At 39.4% G+C, this 19,291-nt stretch overlaps 1 protein-coding gene and 1 long non-coding RNA gene across 2 annotated transcripts in view; both read left to right on the top strand.

Annotated features, from left to right (window-relative positions):
* Positions 1-19,291, top strand: part of LOC127531723 (uncharacterized) — a 66,996-nt gene that overhangs the window by 36,530 nt on the left and 11,175 nt on the right. The window contains exons 3-4 of the mRNA XM_051941559.1: positions 11,522-11,621; positions 13,805-14,104. Coding sequence (XP_051797519.1) covers positions 11,522-11,621; positions 13,805-14,104 — 400 coding nt within the window. The remainder of the gene's footprint in view (positions 1-11,521; positions 11,622-13,804; positions 14,105-19,291) is intronic.
* Positions 4,946-7,314, top strand: LOC127531724 (uncharacterized). The gene is made up of 3 exons (XR_007938823.1): positions 4,946-5,148; positions 6,019-6,077; positions 7,046-7,314. It is a non-coding gene; the product is annotated as an uncharacterized LOC127531724 (long non-coding RNA).

Raw genomic sequence — 19,291 nt, forward strand, 5'->3', positions numbered from 1 at the left:
AGATTACATACATAAGTGGCTTCCATCTCCTGGTTCAGCCGCTCCGTCTGGCCCACTCTGTGGGTGGAAACCGGAGGATAGGCTGACCTTGGCCCCTAGTGCAGAGCAGAATGCTGGCCAGACCTGTGATGTGAACTGAGGTCCATGGTCAGAGACAATATCCAGAGGGATGCCATGTGCTCGAAAAACGTGGGCCACCAGGAGGTCTGCCGTCTCTCAGGCTGAAGGGAGTTTGGGTAAAGGAATGAAGTGGCCATATTTCGAGAAGCGATCTATGATGGTAAGGATGGTGGTCATTCCACGGGATGGGGGCAGGCTGGTCATGAAGTCCAGGGAGATGTGGGACCAAGGTCGCCGGGGAATGGGTAGGGGATGGAGGAGCCCAGGGATGGGCTGGTTCGAAGTCTTATTCTGGGCGCAGACAGAGCAGGCTGAGATGTGATCCCAGCAGTCGTGGTTCATAGATGGCCACCAGAACCTCTGGCGGAGAACCGCCAGCATCCTGGACACCCCTGGGTGGCACGACAACTGGCTGGAGTGGGCCCAACGGAGGACATCCGGACGAATGACCTCCGGGACGAACAGGGTTCCTGGGGGACCGGCCTCAGGAAAAACCTGATTCCGTTGTGCTCGGCGGACGGTGGTCTCAAAGTCCCACGTGAGGCAAGCCAGGTGGCAGGGGGACAGGATGGGTTCTGGGTTTTCAGGGGAGCTTTCCTTGGAGTTAATGTGAGATAAGGCGTTGGGTTTGCCATTACGGGTTCTGGGACGATAGGACAAAGTGTAGTGGAATCGGTCAAAGAATAGAGCGCACCTGACTTGCCTGGGGTTCAGCCGTTTGGCAGTTTGCAGATACTGCAGGTTCTTATGGTCGGTCCACACCAGGAACGGCTGCTCGGCTCTCTCCAGCCAGTGTGTCCACTCCTCCAGCGCCAGCTTCACGGTAAGGAGCTCACGGTTACCAACGTCATAATTTCTCTCGGCCGGGGAGAGCTTGCGGGAGAAGAAGGCACAAGGGTGGAGCTTGTCATCCCCGCCAGTGCGCTGCGACAGCACTATCCCCACCCCGGTGTCCGAGACATCGACCTCGACGATGAACTGACGGCTTGGGTCCGGCTGAACGTGGATGGGAGCTGAGGTAAAACGTGACTTGAGGGTTTGGAAGGCGGCGAGCGCAGCGGGAGACCAGAGGAATTTGTGGGAGGTTAGGGTTAGGGTTGACGTTACGGTGAGCGTATTGCGTATTGCGTCATTTCCTGTTGTAGCGCTGTGTCATGTTGTTAGCATGGCTTCTGCCTCTTCCTCTCTCTCCTGCTCAGTGTGCCACATGTTTAGTTATTCCTCTGCCTCCTTTAATGATAATGATATGTATGATAAGTGCAGCCTTTTTGTAGCTCTGGAGGCGAGGCTCTCCGAATTGGAATCGCGGCTCCGCACCATGGAAAATAACCCGCTAGCAGCTAGCCTGCTAGCAGCTAGCCAGGACCCCTTAGCCGGTGCGGACCGCAATAGCTTAGCTGCTAGTGTAGCATCTGTTAGCCGTCCCTTAGCAGCTCCCGAGCAGCCGGAAAGCCAGGGTGGCTGGGTGACAGTTCGTAGGAAACATAGTCCTAAGCTCAAGCCCGCTGTCCCGGCCCACCACAAACCGTTTCATGTTTCTAATCATTTTTCCCCGCTCAGCGACACACCCGCTGAGAAACCAAATCTGATCATTGGCAGCTCCATAGTCAGAAACGTGAAGCTAGCGACACCAGCGACCATAGTTAAATGCCTCCCAGGGGCCAGAGCGGGCGACATAGAAGCAAATTTGAAACTGCTGGCTAAAGATAATCGTAAATATAGTAAGATTATTATACACGTCGGCGGTAACGACACCTGGTTACGCCAATCGGAGGTTACCAAAATTAGCGTAGCATCGGTGTGTACTTTCGCCAAAACCATGTCGGACTCCGTAGTTTTCTCTGGACCCTTGCCTGATCTGACCAGCGATGACATGTTTAGCCGCATGCCGTCGTTTCGCCGCTGGTTGTCTATGTGGTGTCCATCAAACGACGTGGGCTTTATAGATAATTGGATTTCTTTTGGGGGAAAACCTGGTCTGATTAGGAGAGACGGCATTCAGCCCACTTTGGCTGGTGCAGCTCTCATTTCTATGAATATGGCTGATTTTATTAGTACTCCTAAAGCATGACAACCCAGAGTTAAGACCAGGATGCAGAGCTGTAGTTTTACACACCTCTCTGCAGTTTCCTCACAGCTGTCACCCTCCAGTAATTCAGTTAGCTTTATTGAGACTGTGTCTGTCCCCCGACCACCAAAATTCAATAAATTAAACAAATCAAAAATATACAAAAGTAATAGTAACCATAAAAATTTAATAAAAATTAATAACACTATTTAAACAGAGCAAAGAAACAGGACAGTTAAATGTGGTCTGTTAAATATTAGATCTCTCTCGTCTAAATCTCTGCTAGTAAATGAGTTGATAACTGATCACCAGATTGATTTGTTCTGTTTGACTGAAACCTGGTTGCAGCAGGAAGAATTTGTTAGTCTAAATGAATCAACTCCCCCTAGTCATATTAACTGTCATAGTCCTCGAATCACAGGCCGAGGAGGAGGAGTAGCAGCAATCTACCATTCTAGTTTAAAATTGAACCAGAGACCTAAACCTGATTACAGCTCATTTGAAAATCTCACTCTTAGTCTCTCTCATCCAAATTTGAAAGCTCAGAAACCAGTTTTATTTGTTGTTATATATCGTCCTCCTGAGTTTTTATGTCAATTCTCAGACTTTTTATCTGAATTAGTGCTCAGTTCAGACAAAGTTATTATTGCGGGGGGCTTTAACATTCATGTTGACATAGACAGTGACAGCCTTACAACAGCTTTTAATTCAATATTAGACTCAATTGGGTTTTCTCAACATGTAAATAAGCCAACTCATACTCACATAGCAGAGAAATGTGGCCCACATCTGGCTTGAAGCTGGCACAGGTGGCATGCAGTCGGCACTGGCATAAGGCAAGTGAACCAAACATGGCCCAGATGTGGCAGAGGTGGCACCTTCTTTACGGTGGCAAACCAAATGTGGGCCAGATGTTGAGTTTAGTATGTGGCCCTCATATCAAATTTGAGCTGTGGGCCACAGGTGGCATTCAGTTGGCACCACTTTAAGGTGGCAAAAAAGATGCGGGCCAGATGTTAAATTTAGTATGTGGCCCACACATCAAATTTGAACTGTGGGCCACATGTGACCTGGGTCTGTTGTTGTCAAGATGATTGTTCGTACCAAATGAAACATAAATTAAATATCAAGTATGAGTGTGTTAGATGTCAGAGTCTGGTGTGTGTGTGTGTGTAGTGAGAAATTACTGTGTGTGTGTGTGTGTGTGTGTGTGTGTGTTTTCAGTGTAGCCTTGGAACCGTATACAGTGCCTCATCTTTTTTTGTGATTGCATAATAATAATAATAATAATAATAATAATAATAATGAAATGTGTTATTGCATTGGCATATCCCTAAACTGGCATTTAAATGCATAAAATTATGAGCATTACTTCACATTTGGTATACATGATGAGAACTGGGGTCAAAACATTTTTTTTTCCATTTTTGATTCTGTTTTGTTTATTAATGAACCAGTGACCTAAAGTCTACAAGAACAAATGTTTATTTTTTGAGGAATGGTGTAACAAGGATTGTTTGGGTGAGACAATTATTCAACAGCAATGGTGTTTTAGTTTCTTATGGAGAACTTCTTCAACACAGTCAGATTCCAATAATTCCTAAACAGTTAGCAGTAGTCTTCAATGTAATTCCTTCTGGCCTATCCTGTTCAAGAGTTGTATGTCTATCTTTGTTCATAATATCTATCGTGTTGATGTAACTGATTCTTCGATCGGTGAAATTTGTCTGTCAGTAAGAACTAATGTGGCCCATAGAAGTGCATGTTACTCAGGTTACGTAGAATCAGTTTTTCCCATGTTATCTTTAGTTTCATCCATAATCCTTCAGAAAAGAACAAACTTCTGGTCCGAAAAAGACCTGGCAACAGGTGAAAACAAAATGTCAAAATGTTCTGCAGTCGGGTAAGTGTATCCTAAAGTGAAATGATCAAATTAGGTGATAGATTTGTTTTCTGCTGACAGTAAATTTCTGTAAAATTGTATTGCTCAACAAAAAAGTACATAGCACGGGGGATGGCCCACGAAGTCAAGACTTGACCCCAGCAGAGGAGATTGCAATCGATTTGAATAAAAGGAGGTCAGTGATGGACACAGCTGTGCTTTTGGAGCTACCAGAAGTAACAACTGATTGAAATTACAGGCCAGATGAATGAATAGAAGAATTGTTGAAGTTAAAAAGTAAAGTCAAAATGACTTAAAACCATTTAGATCCAACAGAAAAGTCATCACTTTCTTTGCCTTTTTTAAAGAGACAGTTAAACAAAATGATCTGTCAGAAATTTCTTAACATCTTACTTGGGTAAGTTCTGACTTTTGTTCTTGTTTAACCTTTCAATGTTAGTGTTGTATAAAAAAAAAGGGGGATTCCAAATAAACCGTCTAGCTTTATTGCTAAAATTTTGTCTTTAATCTACAGACTCTATATTTCTTCCTAATAACTCTGTGACTACATGAAAGCAGCTGGCAGGTGTGCTGTAACCATGTGAAATGTGGCTTATTTTTTACTTTTTTATTTTGACTGACTGGTTTGAGACTTAGTCTACTGCTCATGCAGTTTATTACAGTGAAACGACTGGATAGCCTATGATTAATAATTTCCTAACACAGATTAATTAAATAAATGAATTCATAATTTTGCTCTAAATTTAATTCTTTCTTAAAAAATATACCTACTTTAATAAGTACCGAGATCAGCCCCCTGTCATTTTTTTTTAGAATTAATTATTGTTGACAGTGTTTCCCACAGACCAGGAATCTATTTGTGGTGGTGTGGCGGAGGGGTAGGAACATGGAGAGAAAAAGATATGCAGGTTTTCTGTAACATTATAAGACGGCGCCACCTCCCCCACCCCCACGTAACCTAACGGTCACAGTGCGCGATTTATTTAAAAAATTTTCGGAACAGCGGCTACAGCAGCACAGAGCACAGCAGCAGTCCAGCAGTGCGCTTTGGATACTGGTGAGTGGCATATCTGTCTCTGTATAATCATTGTATTAAACCATTACTGTCTAAGTACTGTGATGAACAATTTTGAATCCAAAGATGCAAGCTGAATTACCACAGCAGCCATATGACCAGGTAAAGACGGTGTTGTTGTTAGCAACCTAGCATGCTATCTAACGTTAGCGGCTCTGTGCTGTAGGATGTGGAGGTGTGGATGCCGGCAGAGCCTGGCTCTGCTTGCTGCACAGCCCAAGGTGCAGAGCGGAAGAGCCATTGGAACAGAGGCCCAGCTGAGGGGGGCATTTCATAGAAACATTTTATGATTTTTAACACACAAATGAGGCATTCTGGTGTGCTGTGAGGAGAAAATAGAGGGAAAAGACAACATTGCAATTTACAATTTCATTTTCACTATAACTTCACCCAAGTCAGCTGGGATGGGCTCCAGCACCCCCCTGCGGGGCTGCTCAGCGGCGTAGTGGTTAGCACTTTCGCCTTGCAGCAAGAAGATCCCTGGTTCAAATCCCGGGGTGGGCCTGGGATCTTTCTGCATGGAGTTTGCATGTTCTCCCTGTGCATGCGTGGGTTTTCTCCGGGCACTCCGGCTTCCTCCCACAGTCCAAAAATACACTGAGGTTAATTAACTACTCTAAATTGCCCGTAGGTGTGAATGCGCGCGTGATTGTTCGTCTATGTATGTGGCCCTGCGACAGACTGGTCCAGGGTGTCCCCTGCCTTCGCCCGAGTCAGCTGGGATAGGCTCCAGCACCCCCCGCGACCCTAGTGAGGATAAAGCTGTATATAGAGAATGGATGGATGGATTTTCACTATAAGCTATTAAAAACATTTTTTAAATTTGAAATGTTCTGCTTTGTCTCTTTGCAGGAAGAGATTAGAGGGAAGGAATAAGAACAGACCAGAGTAGGGTGGAGGAAAATAAAGAGGTGAGCTGACAAGCATGGTCGGGGAGATGGGAAAAAAAACCAAACATGATTGTATCTATTATGCCAATAGTTGTTGTAGGACTCAGATCTATTTATAGAAAACTGGTTAGGTGGTGGGAATTAAGAATGTTGTTCTACATATATAGACTAGCCTAGCCATGCTACACCCATGTTTCTGACGGCACAAGGGTCTAGGGAAGCTCGACAGGGAGGGAGGCGGGCTAAAAGGTTGTCTATCAAATCCCTCTGCAGCAATTGGGTAGATATACAACCAATCAACGCAACGAACAGGCTGACGTAATTCCAAGAGCACCGGCGGATTGTGGCTAAGTCCCATTAGCTTCCCAACCAGCGGAGCCGCGGAGCCAACTGGTATATTAAGGATTTGCCATATCCCGTCGGCATAAGTCCAAATACGTCTTTCTTCTCAATGAAACACTTCAGTGCCGTCCTTTGTTTATCTTTCAAGTTGAATTTTAGCTTCAAATCTTTAAGGGCTGTGGCCAAAGCCGAGTCGAAAGATAACTGTTTATTGTGCGCCGGTTGTTTCTGTCAGAATCGTCGCGCCTCTGTCGTCACTTCGTTACGCCCGCCTTCTGACTCTACACTTCATGGTGATTGGTCCGGCCAGTTTTAGGAGAATCCAGCCTCGAGCCTTATGGAGGGTAACTAGACCCACCCTGGCAGAGAATTAAATTCGTTGCCGTGGGTTGTCTAGCGCGGCTAGGCTATATATAGACTGTAATTTTGCTTCAAATCAGCAGAGTTGAGCTTCAGTAGAAAGCCTCATACCAGTATATGCTTTCTCCCAGACTGCCAGCTCATTACTGGATTGATCTGCAAAATAACATTCCCTAAGTGTAGATGTCCCATCAGAATGTCAATAAGACCTGGTTAATGGAATTGCATAGTAGCTACATGAGCTGCTGATACTAACAATTAATTTCATGTGTATATGTATGTTCTAGCTGCCGTGAGGTGCAACAGATTAACAAGTAGTGCCACTGACCAAGAAATTGACGCTACAGTGAAAAGATGGCTACACCTGGCCCCTGATCGAGATGGTGGGAGGAGAGTCCGGATGCAGAGGAAGACCAATGAACAGGAAAGGGGAAATTAATGATGGTTAATGATTAATGATGATTTGTACACTCGTTCCTGTAGTTTTGGCCATCTAGTTCTTAGCCCATGAAGTTTTTATTTGTTCTATTCATTACTATTGTTGTTCCTGACACTTACATGTATATGTGTGTGTATGTATATATATATATATATATATATATATATATATATTATATGATTATATTATATTATTGTATTATATATTTATTATTATTACATTACTTTGATATTATATATATTATATTATATATATTATTATATTATTTATATATATATGTATGTATCTATATATATTTATGTACAGTTATTATACAAGATTGTATTGTTATTGTATCAATAAATAAATATTTGATACTGTTATTGTTTGGGCATTTTGTTTTCTGGGCCAAATACGGCTAGTAAGTGTATTAAAGAAGTGGCTTGGTTACGGTTTAGTTAAGGCTGACATCTGGAACCAGTTCTGAAACTTATCCGGCCCAACACTGGGCCAGGCCCTGTCCTGGCCCAGTGTTGGTGGAAAAAACAAAAACTTATCCGACCCAACACTAGGCCAGGACAGGGCCACATATGGCCACATAGGTGGCTGAGACATGGCACAATTATGGGCCATACGTGGCAACCAGATGTCGTCCTCCCAAGTGCCGTAATACATTGCGGTATGTGAGCCGAGTCTTAGTGAGTTGTGTGGCCCACCTCTCGGCCAGACAATTTTGCTATGTGGGATAGCTTTAATCACACTCTTGACCTTGTCCTGACTTATGGCATAGAAATTGAAGAGTTAACAGTATTTCCCCAGAACCCTCTTCTTTCTGACCATTTTATAATAACATTTAAATTTAAAGTAAAGGATTGTATAGCAGCTGAGAACAAATATCATTACAGTAGATGTTTATCTGACAATTCAGTAACTAAATTTAAGGAAATAATACCCTCTCTGTTTCTTTCAGCAACATTTACTGATAAATCAGAAGGCAAATATTACAATTTTACCCCCACAGAAGTGGATTATTATGTTAATAATGCTTCAGCCTCACTGCGTACAACTCTTGATAGTGTTGCACCTGTAAAAAAGAAAGTTATATCTCAGAGAAGACTTGCTCCTTGGTACAATTCCCAGCTGCGGACTTTAAAGCAGGCATCCCGAAAGCTGGAAAGAAAGTGGTATTCCACTAATTCAGAGGTAGTGTATGTGGCTTGGAAAAATAGTCTAGTAATCTATAAAAAAGCTCTTCGTAATGCCAGGACAACTTATTATTCATCTTTAATAGAGGAGAACAAGAGCAACCCTAGGTTTCTCTTTAGCACTGTAGCCAGGCTGACAAAGAGTCAGAGCTCTGTTGAACCTTGTATTCCTTTAGCTTTAACCAGTAACGACTTCATGAGCTTCTTTCCACATAAAATAGTTATGATTAGAGATAAAAATTAAATGTCACAGATGCTTTTGAATTGGCTGTTAGACCTGATGAATATTTAGAATTCTTCACTCCTATACACACGTGGACAAAATTGTTGGTACCCCTCAGTTAAAGAAGGAAAAACCCACAATTCTCACTGAAATCACTTGAAACTCACAAAAGTAACAATAAATAAAAATTCATTGAAAATTAAATAATCAAAATCAGCCATCACTTTTGAATTGTTGATTAACATAATTATTTAAAAAAACAAACTAATGAAATAGGGCTGGACAAAAATGATGGTACCCATAACTTAATATTTTGTTGCACAACCTTTTGAGGCAATCACTGCAATTAAATGATTTCTGTATTTGTCAATGAGCGTTCTGCAGCTGTCAACAGGTATTTTGGCCCACTCCTCATGAGCAAACAGCTCCAGTTGTCTCAGGTTTGATGGGTGTCTTCTCCAAATGGCATGTTTCAGCTCCTTCCACATATGTTCAATGGGATTCAGATCTGGGCTCATAGAAGGCCACTTTAGAATAGTCCAACGCTTTTCTCTCAGCCATTCTTGGGTGTTTTTGGCAGTGTGTTTTGGATCGTTGTCCTGTTGGAAGACCCATGACCTGCGACTGAGACCAAGCTTTCTGACACTAGGCAGCACATTTCTCTCCAGAATGCCTTGATAGTCTTCAGATTTCATCGTACCTTGCACACTTTCAAGACACCCTGTGCCAGATGCAGCAAAGCAGCCCCAAAACATTACTGAGCCTCCTCCATGTTTCACCGTAGGGACAGTGTTCTTTTCTTCGTATGCTTGGTTTTTGAGTCTATGAACATAGAGTTGATGTGCCTTACCAAAAAGCTCCAGTTTGGTCTCATCTGTCCAAAGGACATTCTCCCAGAAGCTTTGTGGCTTGTCAACATGCATTTTTGCAAATTCCAGTCTGGCTTTTTTATGAGTTTTTTTCAGCAGTGGTGTCCTCCTTGGTCGTCTCCCATGAAGTCCACTTTGGCTCAAACAACGACGAATGGTGCGATCTGACACTGATGTACCTTGGCCTTGGAGTTCACCTTTAATTTCTTTGGAGGTTGCTCTGGGCTCTTTGGATACAATTCCAACGATCCGTCTCTTCAATTTGTCATCAATTTTCCTCTTGCGGCCACGTCCAGGGAGGTTGGCTACTGTCCCGTGGGTCTTGAACTTCTGAATAATATGAGCCACTGTTGTCACAGGAACTTCAAGCTGTTTAGAGATGGTCTTATAGCCTTTACCTTTAAGATGTTTGTCTATCATTTTTTTCGGATGTCCTGGGACAATTCTCTCCTTCGCTTTCTGTTGTCCATGTTCAGTGTGGTACACACCTTTTCACCAAACAGCAGGGTGACTACTTGTCTCCCTTTAAATAGGCTGACTGACTGATTATGAGTTTGGAAACACCTGTGATGTCAATTAAATGACACACCTGAGTTAATCATGTCACTCTGGTCAAATAGTTTTCAATCTTTTATAGAGGTACCATCATTTTTGTCCAGGCCTGTTTCATTAGTGTGTTTTTTTAAATAATTATGTTAATCAACAATTCAAAAGTGATGGCTGTTTTTGATTATTTAATTTTCAATAAATTTTTATTTATTGTTACTTTTGTGAGTTTCAAGTGATTTCAGTGAGAATTGTGGGTTTTTCCTTCTTTAACTGAGGGGTACCTACAATTTTGTCCACGTGTGTATGAGGTAAGAAAACTTGACTGACACAACTTTCTACTTTCTTCCTTATTTGGTACACCTTGCTAGTAAAAGGTTGTACCCCCTTTTCCCTTTAGAACTGCTTTAATTCTTCATAGCATACTTTCAACAAGGTGCTGGAAACATTCTTCAGAGATTTTGGTCCATATTGATATGATGGGATTATGCAGTTGCTGCAGATTTGATCTATGATGTGAATCTCCCATTTCCACCACATCCCAAAAGTTCTATTGGATTGAGATCTGATGACTGTGGAGGTCGTTGGAGTGCCGTGAACTCACTGCCATGTTCAAGAAACCAGTTTGAGATTATCTGAGCTTTTTGACATGCAGTATTATTCTGCTGGAAGTAGCCTCCAGAAGATTGTCCACTGTGGTCATAAAGGGATGGACATGGTTAGCAACAGTACTCACAGGTAGGCTGTGATGTTTAAATTATGCTCAGTTGGTACTAAGGGGCCCAAAGTGTGCCAAGAAAATATCCCTCACACCACCAGCAGAAGCCTGAACCGTTGATGGAGGCGGCATGGCTCAGCTGAATCTACTCTACATTGGTTGTGTAAGCTTCATGCTGCAGGAATTGGATCTGATAAAGAGGAAGTGTTCACCAAATGTTGGCACCAGTTTAGTTTAATGTAACCACAGGAAGAGAATATCTCCGGGGAAATTGGTATTACGTAGCGTAGTGGGAATTGCTTTGTCAGTGAAACCTGTAGCTTCTCTTAGTTTAAGCAGTATAAGTATTTGTATTAGAGTCAGGTTGTAATTTGTCACTGTGACAGCTACTTTGACTACTGGGGGAAAGGAACACAAGTCACCGTAACTTCTGGTAAGTGAGATTTTAAAATATCTACAGTGAAGAAAATTCAACATTTTTCTGATTTATCATGAAATATATTTCATTTTTTACACAAACTTGGGGGGAATCTGCAGCAAAAAACTAAAATCTGGGTATATTTAAGTTAGATTAAATTTTTGTTTAGTAAATAGAATGATTAGCAGGATGAGAAAAATTCGGACACTTTTTGTACTGAAGTGTGATTGAAGTCTGTCACTGTGACGACTACTTTGACTACTGGGGAAAAGGAACAACGGTTACTGTCACATCAGGTAAAAACAAAGCTTTTTCGCCCTCATGTTGGAAATATATGATTTACTTTGCTTTATGCAACATATTTAGGCATCTTTAAGGTTTTTGTATGTTGGATGTGTTGATATGTTGCACTGTGACGCTGCTTTTGACTACTGGGGAAAAGGAACAACGGTTACAGTAACATCAGGTAAAACAAGCTCTTCGTCTTCACTCCTAATTGAAAATGTATTAATTGACGTTTTTAAGGTGGCATATTTAGACGTCAGTGAATCAGCGGCATCTTTAAGGTTTTTGTATGTTGAATGTACTGACTTGTTACACTGTGACGATGCTTTTGACTACTGGGGAAAAGGAACAACGGTTACAGTAACATCAGGTAAGTCAATATAATTTTTCCACTCCACATGTGTATATTCTGATTTTTTTCATTTTTTTAAAGACATATAAAAAATGTGAAATTGTGCAGTTCTTTAATTTCTGGATTGTCAAACGTATTATAATCTGCAGTCCCAGCTTAAAGTCTGATGGTGAAAATCATGTTTAGTTCAATTTTCTGAGTTTCTGATTTTGTAAAAGCCGAGAAAAATATAGCAGAGGTTAGATTATGATGAAATAACCATGGTGGTAAGTGTCTGAATGTGGGAGCAGGTTTTTGTACACGGTGGGTAATAATTTCTAACACTGTGACTACGCTTTTGACTACTGGGGAAAAGGAACAACAGTCACCGTCACCTCAGGTATGAACTTTTATTCCATCTAAACAGAGGAAGAAATTTGCAATTACATCACTAAATTACATAATTGTCATTTTTCATGTGGTCATAACCATTTGGCAGTGTTAAAACAGTCAACAGTAATTGGTAACTTGACATCAAATTCAGTAAAAATTCAGACCTTGTGACTGTTTAATTCTGTTGAAACATAACTCCAGAAATAGGTTTTTATTTTAGATTGATTTAAAATTCTTCCAAACCAAAAAAAGGATCAGGATGTGTCAGTGTTGGGTTTTTGTGACAAGTGTGAATAGACTCGTTTAACTGTGATAACTGGGCTTTCGACTACTGGGGAAAAGGAACTACGGTAACGGTGTCATCAGGTAAGAATTGCATCTTATAAAATCGGCTTTATGGTATGTTTAAGATTTTAGAAGGTCATCTTTTAGGTCAAGTTGGTTTCAAAAGTCAATGTCTTTATTCTAAAATGTAATATTCTCATAGTGAGGCGTGTTGTGAGTCACTGAAGAGGTTTTTACAACACAGAGGGATTATTTAAATGTTAAAGGAGACTTTTTCATGTTGGCTAGTAGACAGCAGTAGATTAGGCTTTTTATACTAAAACCTAAGTAGATTCATCACTGTGCTACGGTGCTTTTGACTACTGGGGAAAAGGTACAACTGTAACTGTAACATCAGGTAAGAAAAACATTCATTCTCATACGTGACCAATTACATTGAATAGAAATTAATATTTTTGTAAGAAAATGTCTTCAACTCTGTTAATGTGGACTTTACATTTTTCTTCATCCAGTTTCAAACCAATGGTTGTTGTGTGAATTGTGCTTTTATTAAAATATTCTACTAATGTGTGTATAGAATGACTAAAATACTACAACAAATAATATTATTGAAGGAGGCTCATGTAAAGATGTGTTTGTAAAATTCACTTTTTAAAGGTGATGTCTGTCCTGTTGGACTTTGTTACACTTGAATCTCTTCAAGTGGCTTCTCTTTAACTAATCCTTTGCAAAAATGTGTGTTACATTCTTTTAATTCTATTTTAATCAAGCAAGAAAAACATTCATTCTCATATTGAATGAAAATGAGTATTTGCTTTGTAAAAAAAAGTCCTAAATTTTGTTAATGTGGACTTTACATTTTTCTTCATACAGTTTTCCAAGCAAATGGTTGTTGCGTGAATTGTGTTTTTAGTAAAATATTTAACTAGTTTGTATATAGAGTAACTAAAATACTTGAAGAAATAATACTATGGAAGGAGGCTGATATAAAGACGTGTTTGTGAAATCAACTTTTTAAAGGTGATGTCTGTCATGTCGGGCTTTGTTCTTGGACTTTTTTCTTCATCCATTTTCAAACAAATGTTTGTTGTGTGAATTGTGCATTTAGTGAAGTATGTCCTGGTTTGTATGTAGAATAACTAAAATACTACAACAAATAATGTTACTGAAAGAGGCTGATGAAAAGATGCGTTTGTGAAATCAACTTTTTAAAAGTGATGTCTGTCATGTTTTGTTACACTCAAATCTCTTAAAGTAGCTTCTGTTTAACTAATTCTTGGAGAGAAAAAAAGTGTGTTACATTATTTTAATTCTGTTTTAATCCTGTCATTTTATGCTTGTGTTCCTTTTCTCAGCCACTTCAACGGCGCCAACCGTGTTTCCTCTGATACAATGTGGTGCCGAAGATGCAGAAATGATCACACTTGGCTGCCTGGCCACCGGCTTCACTCCCTCCTCACTGACTTTCTCATGGACCAAAAACAACGCGGCCTTGACCAACTTCATCCAGTATCCTCCAGTGCAGAAAAACAACTTGTACTCGGGAGTCAGTCAAATCCAAGTGAGAAAACAGGACTGGAACCAAAGTGAAACGGTCAAATGCTTGGTGACTCACGCTGCTGGGAACGCAGAGGCTCCTATCGTGAAGCCACAAAGTAAGCCCTATGCTATGTCATGAATTAATACTTTTTAGTAGCTGATTTCAGTTCTGAAAGGTTTTACAAGACAGACTTGCTCACATATTTTAAAATCACACAAATTGCAGGATTTTTAATTTTTTTCAAAATGATGTAATTTATTTAAAAAATAACTGAATGCAAGATTTAGTATGTCAAACATATAAGCATTAGTCTATGTAATTTTTAGATTTTAAGATGGAGTAAATAGATTAGCTACAGCTAATAAATTCTAAGAGGCAACGTGTAGTCACTTCTTCTTCTGAAAAGAATATAAACTTTAACTGCGTATCTAACTGCAATATGTCTACAAAAAGTAAATCAATATTACTTGTTTTGTTTAACACAGACTTGACTACATTTAAATTTCTAAATTAACTAATAGTAATATATATAAATTTATCCCGAGCTGCTTTTGTTATCAAATGAACATATTAAAGACAACAATAACTTGTTTAACAGTTTATTGACATGAATATACTTTAGCCCATGATCCAAAACAAAGCAGCAAATTCAACTTTCACAGAATTAAATAGCAGCTGACGCATTTCAAAATTCATATTAGGCCTTGTGAAAACGCCACAGTGAGGTGGAATGGAAAGGTTAAAGCTTGCTCATCATTAATTCTTCACTAATGTACTGTGTCCTCTGCAGCTGTCTGAGAAAAGACTGCTGTGGTTTGTTTCGCTGTTTGATTCTCTTTTGTTGCTTAATTCTAGTCCTCCATGTTCTTTGCTTGCCTCCACTTTCGCTGTACGTTGATAATTAACAGAATTAATAGTCTGTGTTTGCTTGCCAGTCAATGTATATGCAGAAGTGAGCATTAAAGATCTGCTGTACTGTAATTTTGTGACCATAAAATTTCCTTTGGACTCTTAATGCAGACTTTAGTAATAATTAGAAGAATTCAGGTGCAGAACAAACATAAACGCATGTTTATTGTACGTTTATAGTAAATTATTATTATAGCGATTATGTGAATATTTCAGCTCCTCATTCACCTCAGCTTCTGCATATATATATTATTCCCTGCTTCTGCATACATATATTTGTGTATGTGTTTGTTTTTCAGCGGTGGTTTATCAGCTGCCAACTGTTAAAGTGTGTTCCTCCTCTGATGAGGAAGGCGACGTTTCCTTCTCCTGTGTTGCCAAAGATTTTTCACCAAAAAGTTATGAGATCAAATGGTTGAAAGACGGAAATGAATTCACTGGACAAAAAGACGAGATCACAGCACCTTTTGGAGAAAGACGAGACAGCAATGGTAACACCTTGTACAGTGCCTCAAGTTTTCTCTCAGTACAGGCCACAGAGTGGACTCCTGGAACAACATTCACATGTGTGTTTAAGGGGAAAGGGGAGAACAATATTGAAGTATTTAAGAATGCTTCTGTGACCTACAAAGACGAACTACCAGCGGGTGAGTAAATTGTTAACATGTGAATTAATTTCTGTTTGCATGGTTTATCAACTCCTTTTGCTCAATAATTGTTCATTATTTCTTCATGCAGGACGTGAAGGATGTAGGAAAGCAGATGTGGAGATGACTATCTTGGAGCCCAAAGTTGAGGACATATTTCTCAATAGAAAAGGAACTGTAATATGTCACGTTCAGATACACAAAGGAGACGTCGACAAAATATTGTGGCAGGATGAGAATAACACTGACATGGCTGGAGCATTTAAGGTCCCAACTAAAGGAAAGAAAGGCACATTCAGCCTTCCACTTGAAATTACATATGATGAATGGGCCGAGGGGAAAAAGCGCTACTGCGTTGTTGAAAGTGAAGACTGGTATGACACCCTGACAAAAACCTATGAGAGGAATATTGGTAAGAAAACTACTCAGTAACTGTCTAATCAAATGCATTTTTCTTTGTGTATTTTTTCGTGGCTCAGATTTTCTCTGATACTTTAGCCACTTTCATGTGTGGATGAGATCTAATTGTTCTCTCATGCTTGCAGGAGCAAAACCTCAGCGTCCTTCGGTGTTTATGCTGCCTCCTGTAGAACAAACTAGAAAAGAAATGGTGACCCTGACTTGCTATGTGAAAGACTTCTACCCTAAAGACGTTTTCGTGTCTTGGCTTGTTGATGACGAGGAAGCAAACTCAGATTTTGAGTTCAATACCACAAGCTCAGTAGAAAGCAACGGATCCTATTCTGCTTATGGCCACTTAACCCTCACCCTCGAGCAGTGGGCAAAGCCTGATGCGGTGTATAGCTGTGTAGTTTACCACGAATCCCTGGGCAACACAACCAAAACCATTGTCAGGTCCATTGGATACAGAACAGGTGACAAAACCAACCTGGTCAACCTCAACATGAACGTCCCCGAAACGTGCAAGGCCCAGTAGATGTTATGTCATGTCGCAGTGTCTCCTGTTCTTTGTTGTTTACTGTGTGTTGTTTGTGATATGATGTTGTGTTTGTGTGTTTTTAATGCAGATTCAAAATCAAAATAAAAAAAAAACTTTGCAACTCTGTTGTTGTTTGTCACATGTAATTCATGTCTTTATTTGATGTCTGTTGACAGCTACATGTGTGTTGTGAGTGTACAGTCACAGTGCCGTTCTAATGCAACACGACTTAGGAGTAGATATCAGCATTTTTCACCATCACATTCTGTAGAGGTGAATCACCGTGCTAACTTTAGGCAGCAGTTGAATGAGATAAGTTGTTTAATTTGTTTGCAGAGAGCACATTAACACTGCTTCTGTGACTTGTCTTTGTGTGACTGTGTTTCCTCCACTGGGTCTTGCACAGACAATTGTTCTGCTCTGTGGTCAAACAATGAATGCAGTGATTCACAAGCCAAGTCGTGCACGCAACACTAATGATGGGGTCTTTCAAGAGCAAGTCAGGGTGAATGTAGGAATTTTTTTTTAATTACTTGCAAAACTATCGAGCCACGTTTTTGTGAATATCTCCTGACAAGCTGACTGATGGATAAAATTCACTCTCACCTCAGAGATATAAAATATATGATTAAACTTAACAGGATGCTCTCTGACATGCCATTGCTCAAAGTTAGATGTGGACTGTTGCAAACACTAACCGAATAATTACTGTGCACCACATCCAGAGCTCATGTTTGAAATTAACAATGAATGGAACGCAGCCATGGAGGCAGAAGAAGACACCATGCCCAAGACAGCCCTCACCTTCATCCTCCTCTTCCTCATCACTCTGCTCTTCACCATTGGAGCCACTGCTATCAAGGTAATGATCCATTTATGTATGATGTGTACAGATCTGGTTTAACTCAACCAGAACAGAGTAGATACATTTTTTAAAAGAGAAAAAACCTTTAAAATTCGAGAAAATTGTCCTAATTCAAATATAGTGCAGACACAATACACTTATTTACATTTTCACTATCTCCTTTTAATTAAAATAAAATATTATGTTCCAACACCATTAAAACCCTGATGGACCTAAAAGTTCTACAGTGACAGCTTAATTTTACAGATTTCACCTGAATTAAGACACTTCACTGACAATTTGCAGTATCAGTTATTCACAAGTAACAAAAATTATGTTCATGAACCTTTATAGAAAGCTACATTTATCATGACAGATAATCATTGTCATTTTATGTCAATTTGTGTGTGCAATTAAATAAAACTAAACAAAATACAGCAGAAATATGATGGTGATTTTCTGTAGAAAAGCAGAGAGGAATGGTTGGATATAGTAGTTGGATATAGTTTTTTCAGAAATTATGAAAAATATGAAATAAACACCCTTAAATTGATAGTATTGGGATAAACATTTACAGACGGAAATACTAATTTAATTAGGGATAATTGTCACTTTATGTAAATGTGTATTGTATTTTTAGAAAGTAGAAAAATACTGTGTGAAAACAGTACTTTTTAAAAAGATAGATGATACGTGTCAGCGTCTCGCTTGAAGTAACTGCTGGGTTCTCAATTTACAGATAATCTCTGACTTTCTGGAAAAAAAACCCCAAAACAAAACAAAACTGAAACGCTGAGTTATTTTCCATAGAATTTGTTTTTTAAATTTTGTTTTTAAATGTATTTCTTTATTTGACTCTGAAAAAAACATGGTAACACCAGTGAAATGATCCTTTTTCACAACATCTTACTGCAGTTACAAATAGTTTTTAACCAATTTAACCAGCAATTAAAATATTCTCTACACCTATCGCATGTGAGCACAATCTTTTATGTCGTTTCATTCTAATTCTAAAATCATCTAATTTCTAGACATGTCAGTTATATAAAAAAGAAAAAAAATATGTTCACGCAATTTAATGCCCAAATAGGTGACATTTCTATACAATTTATCTTTAAGACGGATAAATCAGCTGTGTTATTTTTATGTATTTAAAATTTTGGTACCACACTAGTGAATGTAGTGATACTTTGCAGGTAATGCTACTATTGCGTTTACAATATTATTCCAAAGTACTGTTTCTAATAAGATCAGTAAGCTAAAAGATGATTTAACAGATTAGAACCAAACCAGCCACTTGTAAAATATTGGTTGTGCCACAAATTCTTCCATTTTTTTTTGCCTGTCATCTGAACAAAACAATGACAATTTGTGAAAAAGCAGTGTTGTTGTACTGTAATGTGAAAAAAACAAGAAATCGAACTCATTTAAGTGGTGGCAAAGTGTAGAGTTTAGAATGTTTTCATTGCATTTCTTTTTATCTTGTTCTTCTTTATAGGTCAAATGAAACAAGGAGAATATGAGGGGAACTTTCTGTAAAGCAAAAAAAAGTATTTTGTAAAGTATTTTCACACATTTTTCATATATACTCATAATGCCATGTAAGTAATCACGTATATCTTTTTTCCTCTCATTTTGATCACAGAAAGTTTATGTCTTTTTGAAAATATGTGTTCAAATGAAGTTTATGCTGATGTTCTTCCTTCAACTTTTTTCTAACTTGCATTATTTTGAAACTGCTGACCTGTACAAGTTTAATGCAGAATTTGTACAAATATATTCATGATTTTATTGAACATTTTGTCTTTTTTACTGTTTAACATGCTGTTATGTTCATCACACACCCCAGCACCTGGAGTCAACAGCCCGTGTTCAACTCAATATGTAAATTGGGACATTTTACAGTCGGTTACTTTCTGAGTCTATTATTACGAAGCTTGAGAACTAAAACCTTCGGCAAAG

This window comes from Acanthochromis polyacanthus, chromosome 21 (genome assembly GCF_021347895.1).
Source record: "Acanthochromis polyacanthus isolate Apoly-LR-REF ecotype Palm Island chromosome 21, KAUST_Apoly_ChrSc, whole genome shotgun sequence".
Taxonomy (NCBI): Eukaryota; Metazoa; Chordata; class Actinopteri; family Pomacentridae; genus Acanthochromis; species Acanthochromis polyacanthus.